Source organism: Myxocyprinus asiaticus, chromosome 38, assembly GCF_019703515.2.
Source record: "Myxocyprinus asiaticus isolate MX2 ecotype Aquarium Trade chromosome 38, UBuf_Myxa_2, whole genome shotgun sequence".
Taxonomy (NCBI): domain Eukaryota; kingdom Metazoa; phylum Chordata; class Actinopteri; order Cypriniformes; family Catostomidae; genus Myxocyprinus; species Myxocyprinus asiaticus.
Window position 1 is genome coordinate 25,009,254 of NC_059381.1, and position 15,785 is coordinate 25,025,038.

The following is a 15,785-nucleotide window of genomic DNA, read 5'->3' on the forward strand; positions in this document are numbered from 1 at the left end:
ATTTTGATAATCGATTAATCTAACAATTATTAGAACGATTAATCGACTGTTTGAGCGATTATTGCAACAATTAATCATCACCTCTTAACCGACAATTCAGCTTTAATAATGCATTTAAGATGTATTAAACATGTGCTTACTAACAATAAAGAAAAGAGGATGAAAGAATCTTTTGAAAATACCTCTAAATGACCCTCACTGAATTGCATGTAAAAAACTTGAGGATTTTTATTGTTTAATTCAGTAAAAAATAAAATAAAATGGGGGCTTGGGTAGCTCAGCGACTATTGATGCTGACTACCACCCCTGGAGTCGCGAGCTCGAATCCAGGGTGTGCTGAGTGACTCCAGCCAGGTTTCCTAAGCAACCAAATTGGCCCAGTTGCTAGGGAGGGTAGAGTCACATGGGGTAACCTCCTCGTGGTCGTGATTAGTGGTTCTCACTCTCAATGGGGCACGTGGTAAGTTGTGCATGGGTCACAGAGAATAGCACGAGCCTCCACGTGCTGTGAGTCTCTGTGGTGTCATGCACAATGAGCCACGTGATAAGATACGCAGATTGACTGTCTCAGAAGCGGAGACATCTGAGACTTGTCCTCCACCACCCGGATTGAGGTGAGTAACAGCGCCACCACGTGGACCTAGTAAGTAGTGGGTATTGGCCATGCCAAATTGAGGAGAAAAGGGGATAAAAAATAAAATAATAAAAAAACTTTTCTTATCGAGTGTTTGTCTTGTTTTCCATGACTATATCTAAAAATCCTTAAAATTAATTTACCTGAAAAGCAACATACAGTATAAAATATTTAGACTTGTTTTCAGAGAACATATCTTTAAGAAAGTGTATTTTGTATATTTGCATTTTGTGTAAAATGTATTTTTTTCACTTGTTTATACTTACTGCCAGTGCAATAAGACAAAATACACTCTGCTCCCCTTTATTTCACGACAACACTGATTCTGTATACTTATTTTGTATTATTTCATAATTCCGTTAATATTTGCGATCTACATCACCTTAAATTGTTTGGAAATGTTGCAGTTGCAGTGCAGTGCGATCTACATCACCTTAAATTGTTTGGAAAGTTTGCAGTGCGTCTGGATATGAGCTGTGTCTTCTTCTGCCTGCCTCTATCAGGCACTCAGTCTTCAGTGCTCCTCAGCAGCACTCTTGAGCATCATCATTAAAGTTTCATATGATCTCATGTTATGTCCAATGAAATCAAATGACTATTCGACAACAAAAAATATTCATCTACAAATTTTCGACTATTCGTTTCAGCCCTGCTATATACACTACCGGTCAAAAGTTTTGAAACACTTATTTATTTTTACTTTATTATAATTTTTTTTTTTTTTTTCCACATTTAGAATAATAGTAAAGTCATCAAAACTATGGAATAACATAAATGGAACTATGGGAATTATGTTGTGACTATAAAAATAAAAAAAATAAAAAAACTGTGTAGTCACCCTTTGCCTAGAATTTGCAGACATGTACTCTTGACATTTTCTCAACCAACTTCATGAGGTATCACCCTGGGATGCTTCTTAAACAGTATTGAAGGAATTCCCATCTACGTTGGGCACTTATTGGCTGCTTTTCTTTATTATTTAGTCCAAGTCATCAATTTCAAAAACTTTTTTTATTTTTTTTTTTATTACATTTTAGTTTTATAATGAAATAAATTAATATGGTTGCACAATTATATTTTTGTCTACAAAAATAATTTCAAACATTTAAGCATATGCCTTCAGATCAAAAGATTTTTAAGATCATGAGAAACATTTCAGTCGCGTTTCAAAACTTTTGACCGGTAGTGTATTCTGTATTCATTCTTTTTAAAGGCACATCAAACTGACCTCTTTCCAGTCTAATCATATAGAGGTTTTTTAGAGAGTGAAAGCTCCACATTTGTCTCTTTTCTCTGTTATTTTACTCTATGAGCTGTATCTCTACCTTATTTGTCTGTGCCCTGTTTCTGAGTTTTCATCAATGTTGTCTTTTGTTTGTGTGTCTTGTTTATTTTTTTGGATTTATGTCAAAGATTACTTTGTGAGATTGAAAAGCCAGAACTCTAAGGGTGGGTTGCACCAATCAGGATTAAATTAAGCTGAGTTTAGAGCTAATCCAGGGTTTGTTGATCCAAGTTTTATTTGAATTTGAGTTGTGTTGCACCACTTAATTTTAAATACAGTTTAACAAATCAGAGATTAAACTTTTAACCCGTGATTAAAACGGTCACCTGCTATTTAATTTTGTCTGCCATGATGGATTCTGCAGCTGTGAGTCGTTAGTACACAGGGCCGATCAAGGAGGTTAAGAAAATGTCGCAGCAGCATGTACAATGTAACAAGCTTTAAAATATGGCATTATAATTTAAGACAAAAGGACCACACAGGTCTCGAATAGACCGCCTCCCCTAGTCAGCGCCACTGTTTTGGCTAGAAATTAAGGGGGGAGCAATAAAGATCACCTGTCGCTTGGAACCGCTCTCGTTAAATGCCGAACATACGCTTTACTCTCGCTTCTCCTCGAGAGACCCGTCTCTGCATGTAAAGGATGTGGAAACGAGTAATCGCACCATAACCGTGACGAGCGTCCGCACTCGTATGCAGAATTTGAAAGCAAACATTGCATTTCGGACCATAATAAACATAAATAATATGATAAACATCTCTCAGAGGGCTGACTGCACAGCCACTGTTCATTTACCTAGTCATTCATGTTTAATTGTAGGTCTTTTTTTTTTTTTAAAAACCACCTCAGCTGCAAGTTTAAAATTAATCCCTAACTGAGATTTAAATAAGAGTTTAAAGTATTGGAGCAACAGGATTAAAGTTAATTCAGATTTACTGTAACATTTAAATCAGGATCAAATCGATGGTTAAAATGTAACCCTGATTATTTTTAAACAAGGTTTAAAGTTTGGTTCAACAAAATTATCAGATAAACCTTAATTTAATCTAAATTTAAGATTAATCCTTGTTGGTGCAGCCCACCCTAAGAGGAGAAAATTAATGTCTTTGGCGACAAACATGGTTTAGAAACTGAGGTTGTTGCTGTCTGTGCTATTAGGTTTATGTTGCATATTAACGAAAGAACACAACTGTGATTTACTTGTTTTTTATTCTCAAAGATCAACGACAATTTCACCCCATTAAGTAACACACTTTTCCCACTTGTTTGTGTGTGTGTGTGTGTGTGTATGTATGTTTGTCCTTCAGGTCGCCCCCTCCCTCCCACGCCTTCATCCAGCCTGCTCCCCCCAGCCCCTCCTACCCCCTCTGCCCCCCTGAACCAGGCCGCTACCTCCATCAGGGAGTGTCAGATGCCCCTTTTGGACAGCGGCTCTTCCCATGCCATACTGGATCACCCTCCCGATGACGAGTTCTCCCCCAACTCCTACCTGCTCCGCGCACAGCCCCCCACCACCGGTAAGAGCGTATCACTGCACTGCCATTTTCTCCATTGTAATCACCACCTCACCATCACCTTTCTCAGGCCCTATTTCCACCATCTTAATTCTTTGCAACCTCGACACTGAACTATCCGATGTACTTGGCGGCCGTCCCATTGCCATAACCCAGATTTTAGGCATGGGTTGTAAAGTAGATTTGGCTGAATATTAGCTTAAAGGAATGTTCTGGGTTTAATACCAGTTAAGCTAAATCGATAGCATTTGTGGAATAATATTGATTACCACAAAAAATAATTTACACTGTAAATACCAGTGCGGTCAGTCGATGACATTTTTAAGCACGATTAATCACCGTTTTTTTTTTGTAGTTAATCGCGATTAATCACAGATTTTGAAAGTGCTGAAATTTGACATTAAACAGTATATATTTATTTTTGTGTCAAAATGGATTTATGTCCATCTTAGGATAGAAAACAAAACAATATGTAACAATATAATGCTTTAATAACATTTTCCAAACAGAGTCTTCCATAGTATTAAGATAGAAATGCACTAAAATAGCACCAATTCAAGTAATGTGAATTGTGAAATGTTTCCCAAAGAATAATTGTGAGGTTGACTAAATGAAAGAACTAGTCCACACATAGGTTGCATTTTCATTGCAGCTGGCATTAAATCTCTTAAAATCTCATCTTCCACAATATTAATTTGCCGGTAGACTGTGGCTATCTGCTTTGCTACAGCAATCGTGAAGCCGCATTCATGATTCGCATCAGGGCGTCAACGCCAGCGTCAAATGCTGCTTTGAACTCCACATGAAAAACATTTGCAGAAAAAACGTCTCATTCTGCATTTTGGTGATTGTTAAGAAAGACTTGGGGCTCTGTTTTCATGAGTGCACAAAGTGCAGTGCAATGCGCTACGACTGTGCACAACGTCTTATCCAATTTTCGTGAGAGCGCTTATTCCAAGTGCAATTTTTGTGCCAGTGCAAAGTGCAAATGCGTGGATGTTGGCGCACAAACTGTGGGTGTAGTGTATGTAAATGAAGTGGTGCAAAGCACAATTTGCTATTTTCCTAAGAATTTGGTCGTTGCACTAAGATGTTTCAATATCACCTTTTAACTCAGTGCGAAGTCCAATTCAGTTCCTGCATTTGCAGTTTGGAGATTTGCAGGTGGTAATAAAGGTCATGTCAAAATTCTGAAAGTACAGAACATCAAATAATGTCCTTGACGGTCGCTGTTGAAGCCATTTGTTTAATAAAAAAATTTAGATTTGTGTTATATTTTCTAGAGGTCATGGTTTATTTTTTCAGTTATTATTATTTTTATTGTTATGTTTAAGTCACTTCAAAAGGGGGCGGTGGAAGGAGAGAAAATGTTTGTATTTGGTATGATTTTTTTGACCACTTCGTTATTTTGATTTTGTTATTTTTGTTTTGTTTGAAGTGTAATTTGAATGTAGAAATATTTTTGGCTTAATTTTTTCATGTTTCAATAAATAAATTAATTTTTTTAAATCAATGTTGACCGGTAGAAGTGAAGTGTGTGTTGATACAATCACTATTTATACTAGTCATGATTTGTGTGTCAGTAGATGAAAATGACAAATAATACTTACATTCTCTGTAATTTAACGTAGCCTACATCTATATCCTGAACCACATTTTCCATGCGTATAAAAGAGTCCCATTTAACAATGACGAACAAAATAATATAAATCCATATATTTATTCTTCCAGTTCATTGCATACAGTCTATTTACATTACATACTTCTTATGAATGTGCTGTCTTTGTTTATATCACTGGTGCTTGACAGGGATTGGACTGTCTAATAGGACAGAGACGGTGCTGGAGAAGAACCTCCATTGACCCGATTAGCGCCTTGTGCTGGCAATTTCGTCAAACCCACTTGCGCCTACACTTAGCGCACGCGTGCACGAAAATACCAATACTTCATGGCCATGACCATTGACTTTGCACTTATGAGTTAAGGCATTGCGCTGCTCTTAATGCTTGCATACTTAAAATAGGGCCCTTAATGTGCTTCTGTGGTAATTAAAATGTGACTTACATAGGCTAAAAAATACTTAATTTCTATCACAAGTCCCATCTGGGCTTATTTTGTACATCAAATAGCATTAAGAGGTCCTTTATCCATAATTTTATCAATGACATTGAAGCGCTGTTGTGTGTGTGTTGTGAAGTGTGCATTTTTAATTAATCGAATGCATTAATGTGTTTATTCTGACAGCTCTATAAAATACATACCGTTTCAAAACTATAACCACAATACACAAACACTATACATGTTAACATGATTTTAGTGTGATAAAATCACTAGCTAATCTGTGTAAAGTTATATCTAGTATTACGACTTTTTGTGGTAATAAACATTATGCCACAAATGCTGTTTATTGAACTTAATTACCAGAATATTTCTTTCATTTGTAAAGACAACATTAAATTGTTTTTGCATTTCTTTCCATAATATGATGCATTCCTGAGTGAAATGGAATATTCAGCGGGAAATAATGTAGGATCGGACTTGATTTTATCAAAAGGGATTTAAATGGATTGTGAAAAGCAAGCTATGATGTTACTGGTAAATATTAATTTTCCCTGCCTGTCCAGCTGTGGTTACTTCAGCAAAATAAGAAAGGTTGTTTGAGAATTAAATACATAAGATCATTTTAGTTTTCATGTTGTCTTTAAGGATATGGGCTGTTTACTTAGAGGTTGCATGTTCAGTCCCAGCTGGTGTTGAACATTGAATTGAAGCGTTACTGAAATTATTGTTCTCTGCAATTCCAGCATTATGGACATAACATTTGCAGTGAAAACGTGAACTTGAACTTATAGAAAGTACTCAGTACCAGTATACAGAACCATTTGTATGTATAATCAAAAACCTCTTCCAATAAAGTCCAGATGTCAGAAAATTTTCATTCTAAACGAGTTTTCTTCCAGTTTAGATCAGGAAATCAATGTGCATTATGGACGTGACTAAAATGGACATGAGTTTTTGGGAGACCACATACTTTGTAAAAACTCTGTGAATTAAAATGAACAAACCAGAAATAATACTAGCCACATAATGTAGAAGGGTTGGCCCAAATAGTAACATGATTGTCGTTTTCACATAAATGGGGAAAACCCGTCGTTAAGGACGTGACATCTCTCTATTACAGTCTACATGACTATGGGAAAACATGTAAATTGCTGAGAAAAAATTAACAGTGAACTCTATTGGGTATTTAAATTATAAGGTCTGAGACATTAGGTTAAGGCTGTATAATAATGTTAAATTAAACTGACATTTGCAGTGTGAAAATGCTATATGGTGTTGCGTGATTATTGTCAAAGTGAAGACGATGCAAAGGTATGCATATAGTAGGCTAATGCTTACTTTGTTCTAAACAGCTACATGAGTGTTAAATGTTACCGAACAAATCACGAGTACGTCAAAAGGATCACATGGTCTATGTTTTTGTTTCAAAATGATCACGCTATTATATTTAATCTAGTCTATCTCAGTTTAAGTCGCAATCATGCGTCAAAAAGATCGCATTAGCCTACTATGCTTTTGTGTCAGAATTATTCCAGTCATGTTAAGTCTAATGATGTCTCGCAATGCAAGATGTCACTTTCGGCACTTTGGATTCTAAGAAGAGGAAAAAAGACACAGCAACACGATCTGAAATAACATCAAGATGTCAACGACAAGGTCAGCATACATTTAATATTTCATATTAAGTATTCATATTCGTTTCAAATTTATAATTTATTGTTAAACCTGAACATGCTTCAGAAATAATTTTAGCAATGACAATTTAAAGTAGTAGTGGACAAAAACAACCTTATCCACACACTTGAACTGTAAACAACTATAAATTTCATATCAAACTTTCCCAACACTTTGTAGTGATGAACCTATTAAAGCTATTATATTACCTATTAAAGTGCAGAAAATCTGAAGTATTATTGTTAATGTAAATCAGAGGTAGTGAATACAACAAGGGAAATACATTTTAAATAAAACGTAAACAAATATGAACAAATGTGAGTGACTGACATTTCATTCAGGATTCCTTTAACGTCTTTTTTCCTCTGATCTTTCTCTTTCTACTCTGCCAGAACTGTCTCTTCAAAGTGATACCTTCACCTATTGTCGACTTGTGGATTCAAAGTCTGAATAACTTTGTCTGGTGTCACCCAAGCTTTGTCCTCCACCAAAGGCAAGATGTACACCAATCCAGCGTCATAATTTCTTCTAAAAAAAAGTACTGCAAGTGCTTCATGGTCTTGGTTATGTACAAATCCAACAAACTGGCAGAAGGATTTATTTTTTGCCTTGAACCGCATCAAGATACAATCTCCAGTTTTTATTTTCTTTACAGCAGTTAACTGGGACTCAGGGGACTGGTGTTCAGCGGCATCAGTAGATGTGGCCTCTGAGAGCAGAAATGTGTGGACGCCTGACTGTTCTGCCTCTGTGTAGATTTTGTGATACATTTTTCCCCAGGAGACTGGCTCAATGTGATGGATGGACTGAGTCCCTCGAACAGCTGTAGTATTGGCCCAACTGTCGTCCAGCTTGTGCTGCTCTGTGAAATCTCTGATGTCAATGGATGTGATCAGTTTTATTTCAATGTTTTGAACTTCTTCTGGCAGAGTCTACAAATGATGCAGCATCTGTAACAAGGATTGCCTGTCTGCTGAGAACATGTGTATTAACAGCACCTTTGCCATGGCATCTGGCAAAGAAATGCCACTCTACACTTAAATTTGAGAACAACTCCTGAAAAGTGGTTGACAAGAAACACTAGATAAACTTGCTTTTAAATTGAGAAGAAGCAACATCATTGAATATGTGAAGCTGTCTCATCTCAGGATGTTTCTCTTGAACATGTTCTGTGATCTTGGTGAGGAATGTTGCAACAGACCTCTTGTCATGTTCCAAGCTGTCACTCACAATGGCATATGACTCTGGATCTCCATCAGACCATAGAACAGATGTAAATATTATAATCTATTTCTGATGCCAGTGTGCAGATTGGATTTGATCTTGGTAGGCAGCTGTGTAGTTTTCTGCAAAGTCAACTTGCAGCACCACAGTTTCATTGTTTGACTTTGATTGGGATTTTCTTGTCTGAAAAGAGACACTTTGTTGTCTTTTGATGAAACAGTGCTGCAAAAACTTAGAAGAGGCTGCCTTGAGAAAATGAAAATCATCACCCAGTATGCCATTCTTTTGTACCTTACATGGCAGCCCTCCTGATGCTTCCCATGAATACCAGGTGACCTTAATTTGTTTGTCTTCCTCAAGGATGTGACAGAGGGTATGCATTTCAAGAGCTCGTTATTTTTGCACTCAGCACACTGGCCTAACATGCACTGAGGCCTGTCTGGGCTTCAGACTACAGCCTCAATAAACTAATTTGATATTTCCGTGGTACCGGCAAAGGCACTCATTCCTTGGCATGTCTGAACACAGGAGTACATGGGATGGCTGGAGCTCAGCAAACTTTGATTTCCCAGTTGCAGGCTCTGGATGTTCCCTTTTGAAACAGCGGTAGGCCACTAGGATGGACATTGTCAAATGCCATTTCTGAATCTTCTTTTTTAGCCCAACCTCTCTCACAGTGATCACATCCCTCATCCCTGGAGCTTGTCTTGAAATGTCATCTCATTAATAGAAATGCCTGATACAATCATATGTAGTGCTAGTTGGAATCACATTATTTATTTATTTTCCACTGGAAGAAGGCCCATTAACATGGAAATAAAAAATAAAAAAAAATAAAAAAATGTTGTGAGGGATATTTGGGAAAGCTTTGAGTGCTCGTTTCACTGCTTTGCCTAGAGACTGTCTTGTTTTAAACTGAGATCTCTTGGGTGAGCTAGAAACCTGGGATTTTGTCTTGCAAGAGCTCTGACACTATCTACCTCTTGTTTGAACTGTGTTTCCTTCTTTCTCATTCTTCCTGCCTTTTTTCTTTTCCTTTCCATTTCTTTGATACATTCATCATTTTTCTTCCTCTCCCTGAATGCCTTCTGTCTTTCAGCATTCGTTTTTGCCATTGCGCTGTAAAATGATGTGTATTAATTTGTTCATTTGTTATTGTATATAGTTTGCTTTTCAATATTTATTATTTGTTATTTATGTTTTATGTTAGCATTGCTATATTATAATAAATATTGCACTTAAAACTGACTAGCACAGTGTGTTTCTATTTTTATTTTTTCAATTACACTATCATTTACCGCTTTTTTCCATAAGAGAAATTTACATATACTTAAAAAGTTTGATCCAAAAATCAAGGCTTGGGAAACACCTCAGAAATGACTTTGTGACCAGTTACAGCGTGCACAAGAGCGAGGAGGGAAATATGTCAACACGAGAGGCATGTTCTTTACGATAGGATATTAATAAACCAGCCATGCGAGTTTGCACCCGCTTAGATTCGCCTATTTATTCATTCAAATCTCTCTCCCTTTTAAGGTGCTTTATTTCATGACAAATATTTGTACATTCATATTGCCAAAGCTTTTACAGCTGAGCTGCGTACAAGTGCAAAACAAAGGGAGTGCAAAACAACGTACATGCATAATATAAAAAAGACAAAATATACAATGTAAACTTGACATATAAGGTAAAAAGGATAATGTTAAATAATAAAAATGAAGTCGCACATAAAAGAAAAAAGATTACTAACATTTTTAAAAAAAAAAGAGCCATAATAAAATGAAACAGACTCAAGTCTTTCTGCTTTTTTACTTTGTGCTCTTGAACATGGCATTTAACCTCAGGTTGATCTGGGACAATGTACAGTTGGCTTCACTGTCACTGTGGATGGACATTGTCTGCTAAATTTTTCATAAATTAGTGCAATAATTGTCTGTGTGTTTAGCAGAGCAGTGGCCTCAGAATTCAAAGTGAAGTGCGATAACATGCAAAAGATGTCACGCATTTCTTGCATTGTCATTTAACAACCATTTTCATTGGTTGTTATTTATCAATGACTCTTAATTACTGTAGGAGGATAGTGATGTGCTTGATTAGACTTTAATTAAATAGTATTATTATAATTTTTAGAGTCTGTTTGAGTGTTTGGTTCATATCATATTTTACACCCATAACGTTTGTAAAATTCTAAATACATTTGACCTTTATTTTATTGGATTTTGTCTTCCTAAAATTATGACCACTGGCATAGATGTCTGTGATTGTTGAGTGTTATTTTTAAGTGTACTTAGCAGTCTGCCATGGGAAAGGGTTCTGAGATGGTTGTACTGCTCTGCTCCCACCCTTACACCATCTGCCTTTATTCTCTCTCTCTCTCTCTCTCTCTCTCTCTCTCTCTCTCTCTCTCTCTCTCCCCTACCTTACACTCATACTGACAGTGCAGCTTGTATTGTTAAACTTGGACATAAGAAATTCTACTGATTCTTTTAATAACCTTTTTATTTTATTTTTTTCTAAAATATCCCTACTGAATTCATGTTATAAAATTGAGTTAGATATAAACTGGTAATTTTGTGTTTCCGAGAATTTAATTAAGTGTAGTGTTTTTAATTGACACACATGATTATCTACTTCATCCTTTCATCATGCTTTCTAATACAACACTTCATAGATTACTAAATTCACATGTGGGATTAAAATTCATTTAAAAGTATCAAATCAGCTGTCAGTACTAGTCATCCGGTTAGGGGTTCTTCTGCCTATTTGTAAATATTTTATATAATAATAAAAATAGTAATTGTGATTATTATTCATCTAATGGGCTGTGTTGTGACCTTCACTGCAGAACAGCACAATAGGAAAATGACCTTGACTTTAGTGAAAAATATAAAAAAAAAAATTTAATTAAAAGTGAAAGTTTCACACCATTGAAAATGATCTATAATCTTAAAGTTTAGATTGATGTACATCATAGACATTGGACGTGATATAAAAATGGAAATAAAATCACGCTTTCCTAATATTTTTAGTCTAAATTAGATTTGGTGGTCAATTAATGATTTTATTATTAGCCTTTGAATACAGACCATAATTAACAAGACAAGTTTCTCGAAGTAACTGCTGTTTATTTGAATTTATTTGCATTTAATGTAATTGGTTTACAGCTCATAATTCAGCAACAACCATCATTCACACTACACAAACCAAAAATAGATTTAGTCTCTGTGTGTTCTCTTCATGTGTTTGTTATAAAACCTGGATTTCAGAGTTATTTTTTTTTTATTTTCCTTCTTTCTCTTTTTATTTTTACTTACTGTTGTTGCCATGTGTCTGTGTCTTATAATGTACTTAATGTGGGAGTCTGTGTGCGAGTCTGTGTGCTTCGTGTGTGTGTGTGTGTGTGTGTGTGTGTGTGTGTGTGTGTGTGTGTGTGCGTAAGTCATCTAGGCATGTTATCTATATAATTTGTTAGATCAGGTTTTAGAAATATTTTTTCACCGTTTTCCTTTACATAATTAGACCTGCTGCATGATCATGTAGATATTTTAGGCACTTCACACATTGGCAGACAAAGGTATTTGTGTTTTGTGAAATTATGTATGGGATGGTGATTCCAGTCATATTATTTTAACATCAAGCTCTAACTCTTTTTAAGCTACAAGAGTTAATTAACTGGGATGCTTTCCTTACTTGTTAAAAATAGGCAGAAATGAATCCTTTGATATTTACATCATAATTTTATCAATCAGTGCAGTGAAAAAAACAGACTGATCATACGGTATGTGCTGCCTCTTTGTGAAATGGGTCATGAAAGTGGAAAAAAATCCACAATTATATGGCATGGATATTTGCCTTTCATGTTCCGTAATCCTTTCATAATTAAGGTTCATTACACGACACCAGGCAGTTGTTTTTCTTCTGTGTATGTGAAACACTTAACATACAGATATTTAACATACAGATGATCTAGACAACTGGTCTACTATAAAAATATACATCAAAGTGCATGTATGAATTATAACTGTTTATTCCTCATTGGCACAAGAAACAGCATAATCGCTTTGGTGACTATTTATTTTTAGTAGTAGTATTTGGCTGAGATAATAATATTATTTTATGTTTTGACCAGTATCCGATACGTTGGTCAATATTATTATTATTATTATTATTATTATTATTGTAATATTATCAATAGTATGGCTTTATATATATATATATATATATATATATATATATATATATATAATATAAACTTGGCACAGAAAAGGAGTATACTGTTTAAAGCAGTAAGCTTGGATTATTGCTGATATTATCTGCTTCCAGTTTCAGCCTAATCAGACTGACACAAGGGGTGTGATATTAGGAGACCTGACGATATGATATTATTTCAATATTTGGGTCAGGATATATGAAAATATTATAATTTTTATGTTTTGTGAATTGTGATTAAAATCTGATATACATATTGCAATATTAACTCACTTGTTTTTTTAGTTCAATATCTGTTGTCATAACTTTGCGCAATTTAATTCTTAGGTTGTTCTTTGTTTGGATTTTGGCCAAACTGATTTAATTGAATGCCACAGTACATTTCAGTGATTAATGTTTGTTTTTTTTTTTTTAAATGTAACAAAAAATATTGATATTTGCCGTGAGAATATTGATACAGTATTGTAAGGTTAAATATAAAATATTGTTTTTATCCCAAACTCTAGCAGATACCAATAAAAAGTGCTTAATTCGGCTGATATTGATATGATCACCCATCTATCGTGAATTCCTATGTAGTATTAAAAAAAAGAAATATTCTACTCTTGCTTAACATTACAATTCATTGAGTAGTGTCAGCACGGCTAAAGCGGACAAGCTATTCAGTATACAGGACAGGACTGTGGTGGCAGCATACATTGAAGCTGGTGTGCCAGGCTGTCTGTTTCGCCTGTGCTCTCACTGCAGCCCCTCCCTTCCTCCCACCCCTGAAGGAAGTATAATTGGTATGCACTGATGTTCTTCTCCCTTGTGCGTGCATGTGTGTGATTATGCTGCAGTGAGCCAGGTCGTGCTCAAGCCTCTTGGTCTCAGAGGTGTCATCCACGTGGGCGAGGTGTGCTCGGGAGCCTGAGATTTACGTGCGCCTGGCAGACCTGTCTTGTCAGTGCTTCTTTTCGTGTTCTGCACTCCTTCAGCTATTCCCTCAGTCTTGCTCCACCTTCCTCAGCGACTTTCTCTGGTGCTTCAAAACTCTCCCAGGGCTCTACAAAAAGTTTTTTTCTGCTGGCTTGGTTGGGCTAGTAGTTTACATTTTTTACTTGCCCTGCGAACATATTCACTGGCTCCATCATAAATATTATAAATAACTATGTTAAGAAACATATTTGTATATTTGACGCAAAAAATTTGTTACACCAGATGTGAGCGGTGCTTTGCGGCACATTAAAAGCAAATAGCTTTCATTATTATCAATGATGCATTTTATTTGTTATTTATTTAAATAACTTCTGACTGTTACATCAAAGCCAGCTCGTAATGTTTCTGGTCTCTAGTCTACTAATTTAACCCTAAAAAAAACCCAACAACAAACAAAACTATTCGCTGTTTCACATTTAAGTTCATACGTTTTTCAGGTTTATGTTTTTTTGTTTTGTTTTTTTTTTTATAATAAAAACATTTATACATTAATAAATATATATATATCCTAGTCCTTTGTACTTATAGTATGTATGTGTTTGTGTGGGTAGGGTTATTAAAACATTTTTATATGTCATCACCAAACATGGAAATGCCCTACATTATTGTTATACAGGGCGTTTTATGCTGTGTGCGAAACTCTTCAGAATTGAATATAAAAAAATATATAAACCATTTAAAATATTAAATTATTAATAAATGTATCATTACAGTTATTTTTCCTTGAAAAAATAAGTAGTTTTATATAGAATAAGCATCTAATTTTCACCTGGGTCTTTTTCCGTCCTACATATGCATTTTAGGGGCATAAGGTCACATATTCATTCTAGGGTTAAACCATCTTTTGTTTCTAACATTTGTATATGCAGCTGTTGCAACAATAACATTATATTAAATAATACATATATTTTTGTATCCATGGATTTGAAGCTGTTTTTACAAGTCATTGGTTGCATCAGGTGAACAAAGGGTATTATATTAAATTTTTGCTGACAAATAAATGCCGCAAATGCAAAATTGAAAAAATGCTGAATAATTACTGATGTGTTTTACATTTTCAACCCAGTCTTACTGATGCTTCCAATATGCACCAGTCACTTTCACAGTTCTTATAAAAACTAGGTTAGCCAACTTAATAACTTACTTTGGTGGCATATTTAAATCAGCAGAATTCACTTTTTTTTTTAAAAAACATCACAGAAAACCAATTGTTTAAGTTTGCAAGATCAGTAAATGTAAGATATAGTGACAACGCAAAACAAGTGATAGTTCTGTCCACTGCCCCAAAACTCTCAAACACAGGCCCTGGGCCACAGGGCCTTCCTTATTTTGAGCCCTGCTTTCCTGTCCATCCTTCCTTTTTCTGTCATCCTCTCCCTGTCGAGTCATCCTGTTCACTCATTTTTTAGCTCGCTGTGTGGCTCGGTGCTCCCTGCTCCTGGAAAGAGCTGCGCTCTTAGCGTGCTAATGCCAGCGATAAATTATTCATATGTAGTTTCTGTGTTGCTCTTTTCGCTATTTCTGGAGTGTCTTGACTTGTTGAGGGGAAAAACAATAAGAAGAAAATTGGTGGAGGTTTGTGGTATGGCTTGATCTCTACATTTTCATCAAAAGTCTGTGAGATGAATAAAGAGGCTTCATTTGTGCCACTCAATCGCCTGAATAAATGATGTATTAAGGGGCCTAAACATTAGCTGTTCAATGAATGTAATTGTGATGCGTTCGTGAATGCGTGGAGGATGAATTTGGGTTGAATTTGTAATCAGAGTAGAATGTTATTACTCCCTAATTAAGGAAGGCAAATGTCTGAGACTGACCATAGGATGTGTTTAGAATATTGAGGATCTCTCTCTCTCTCTCTCTCTCTCTCTCTCTCTCTCTCTCTCTCTTTCTCTCTCTCTCTCTCTCTCTGTTTCAGTTTGAAGTTCTTTATTGGCTAAACAAATATTTGTACATTCGGATTGCCAAAGCGTTTTTAGCTGAGCTGCATATAAATCCAACCATGCAAAACAATAGTGTAAAAACAGAAAAAAATTAATTAAGAAAAGAATAAAGAGAAAATATACACAGCAACTGACTAAAAATTATAAAAAGGATGGCATTAAATAATACGTTACAAATCAAGGAAAGTGAACAATAATAATAATAATAATAATAATAATAGAAATAAGAAGAAAGAACAACAGTGAAAATGTGGTGGAGACA

General features: G+C 35.4%; 1 protein-coding gene across 1 annotated transcript in view; it reads left to right on the forward strand.

Annotated features, from left to right (window-relative positions):
- Positions 1-15,785, forward strand: part of tenm2b (teneurin transmembrane protein 2b) — a 295,557-nt gene that overhangs the window by 172,092 nt on the left and 107,680 nt on the right. Inside the window, exon 4 of the mRNA XM_051677764.1 lies at positions 3,228-3,437. Within this exon, the coding sequence (XP_051533724.1) occupies positions 3,228-3,437 (210 nt within the window). The remainder of the gene's footprint in view (positions 1-3,227; positions 3,438-15,785) is intronic.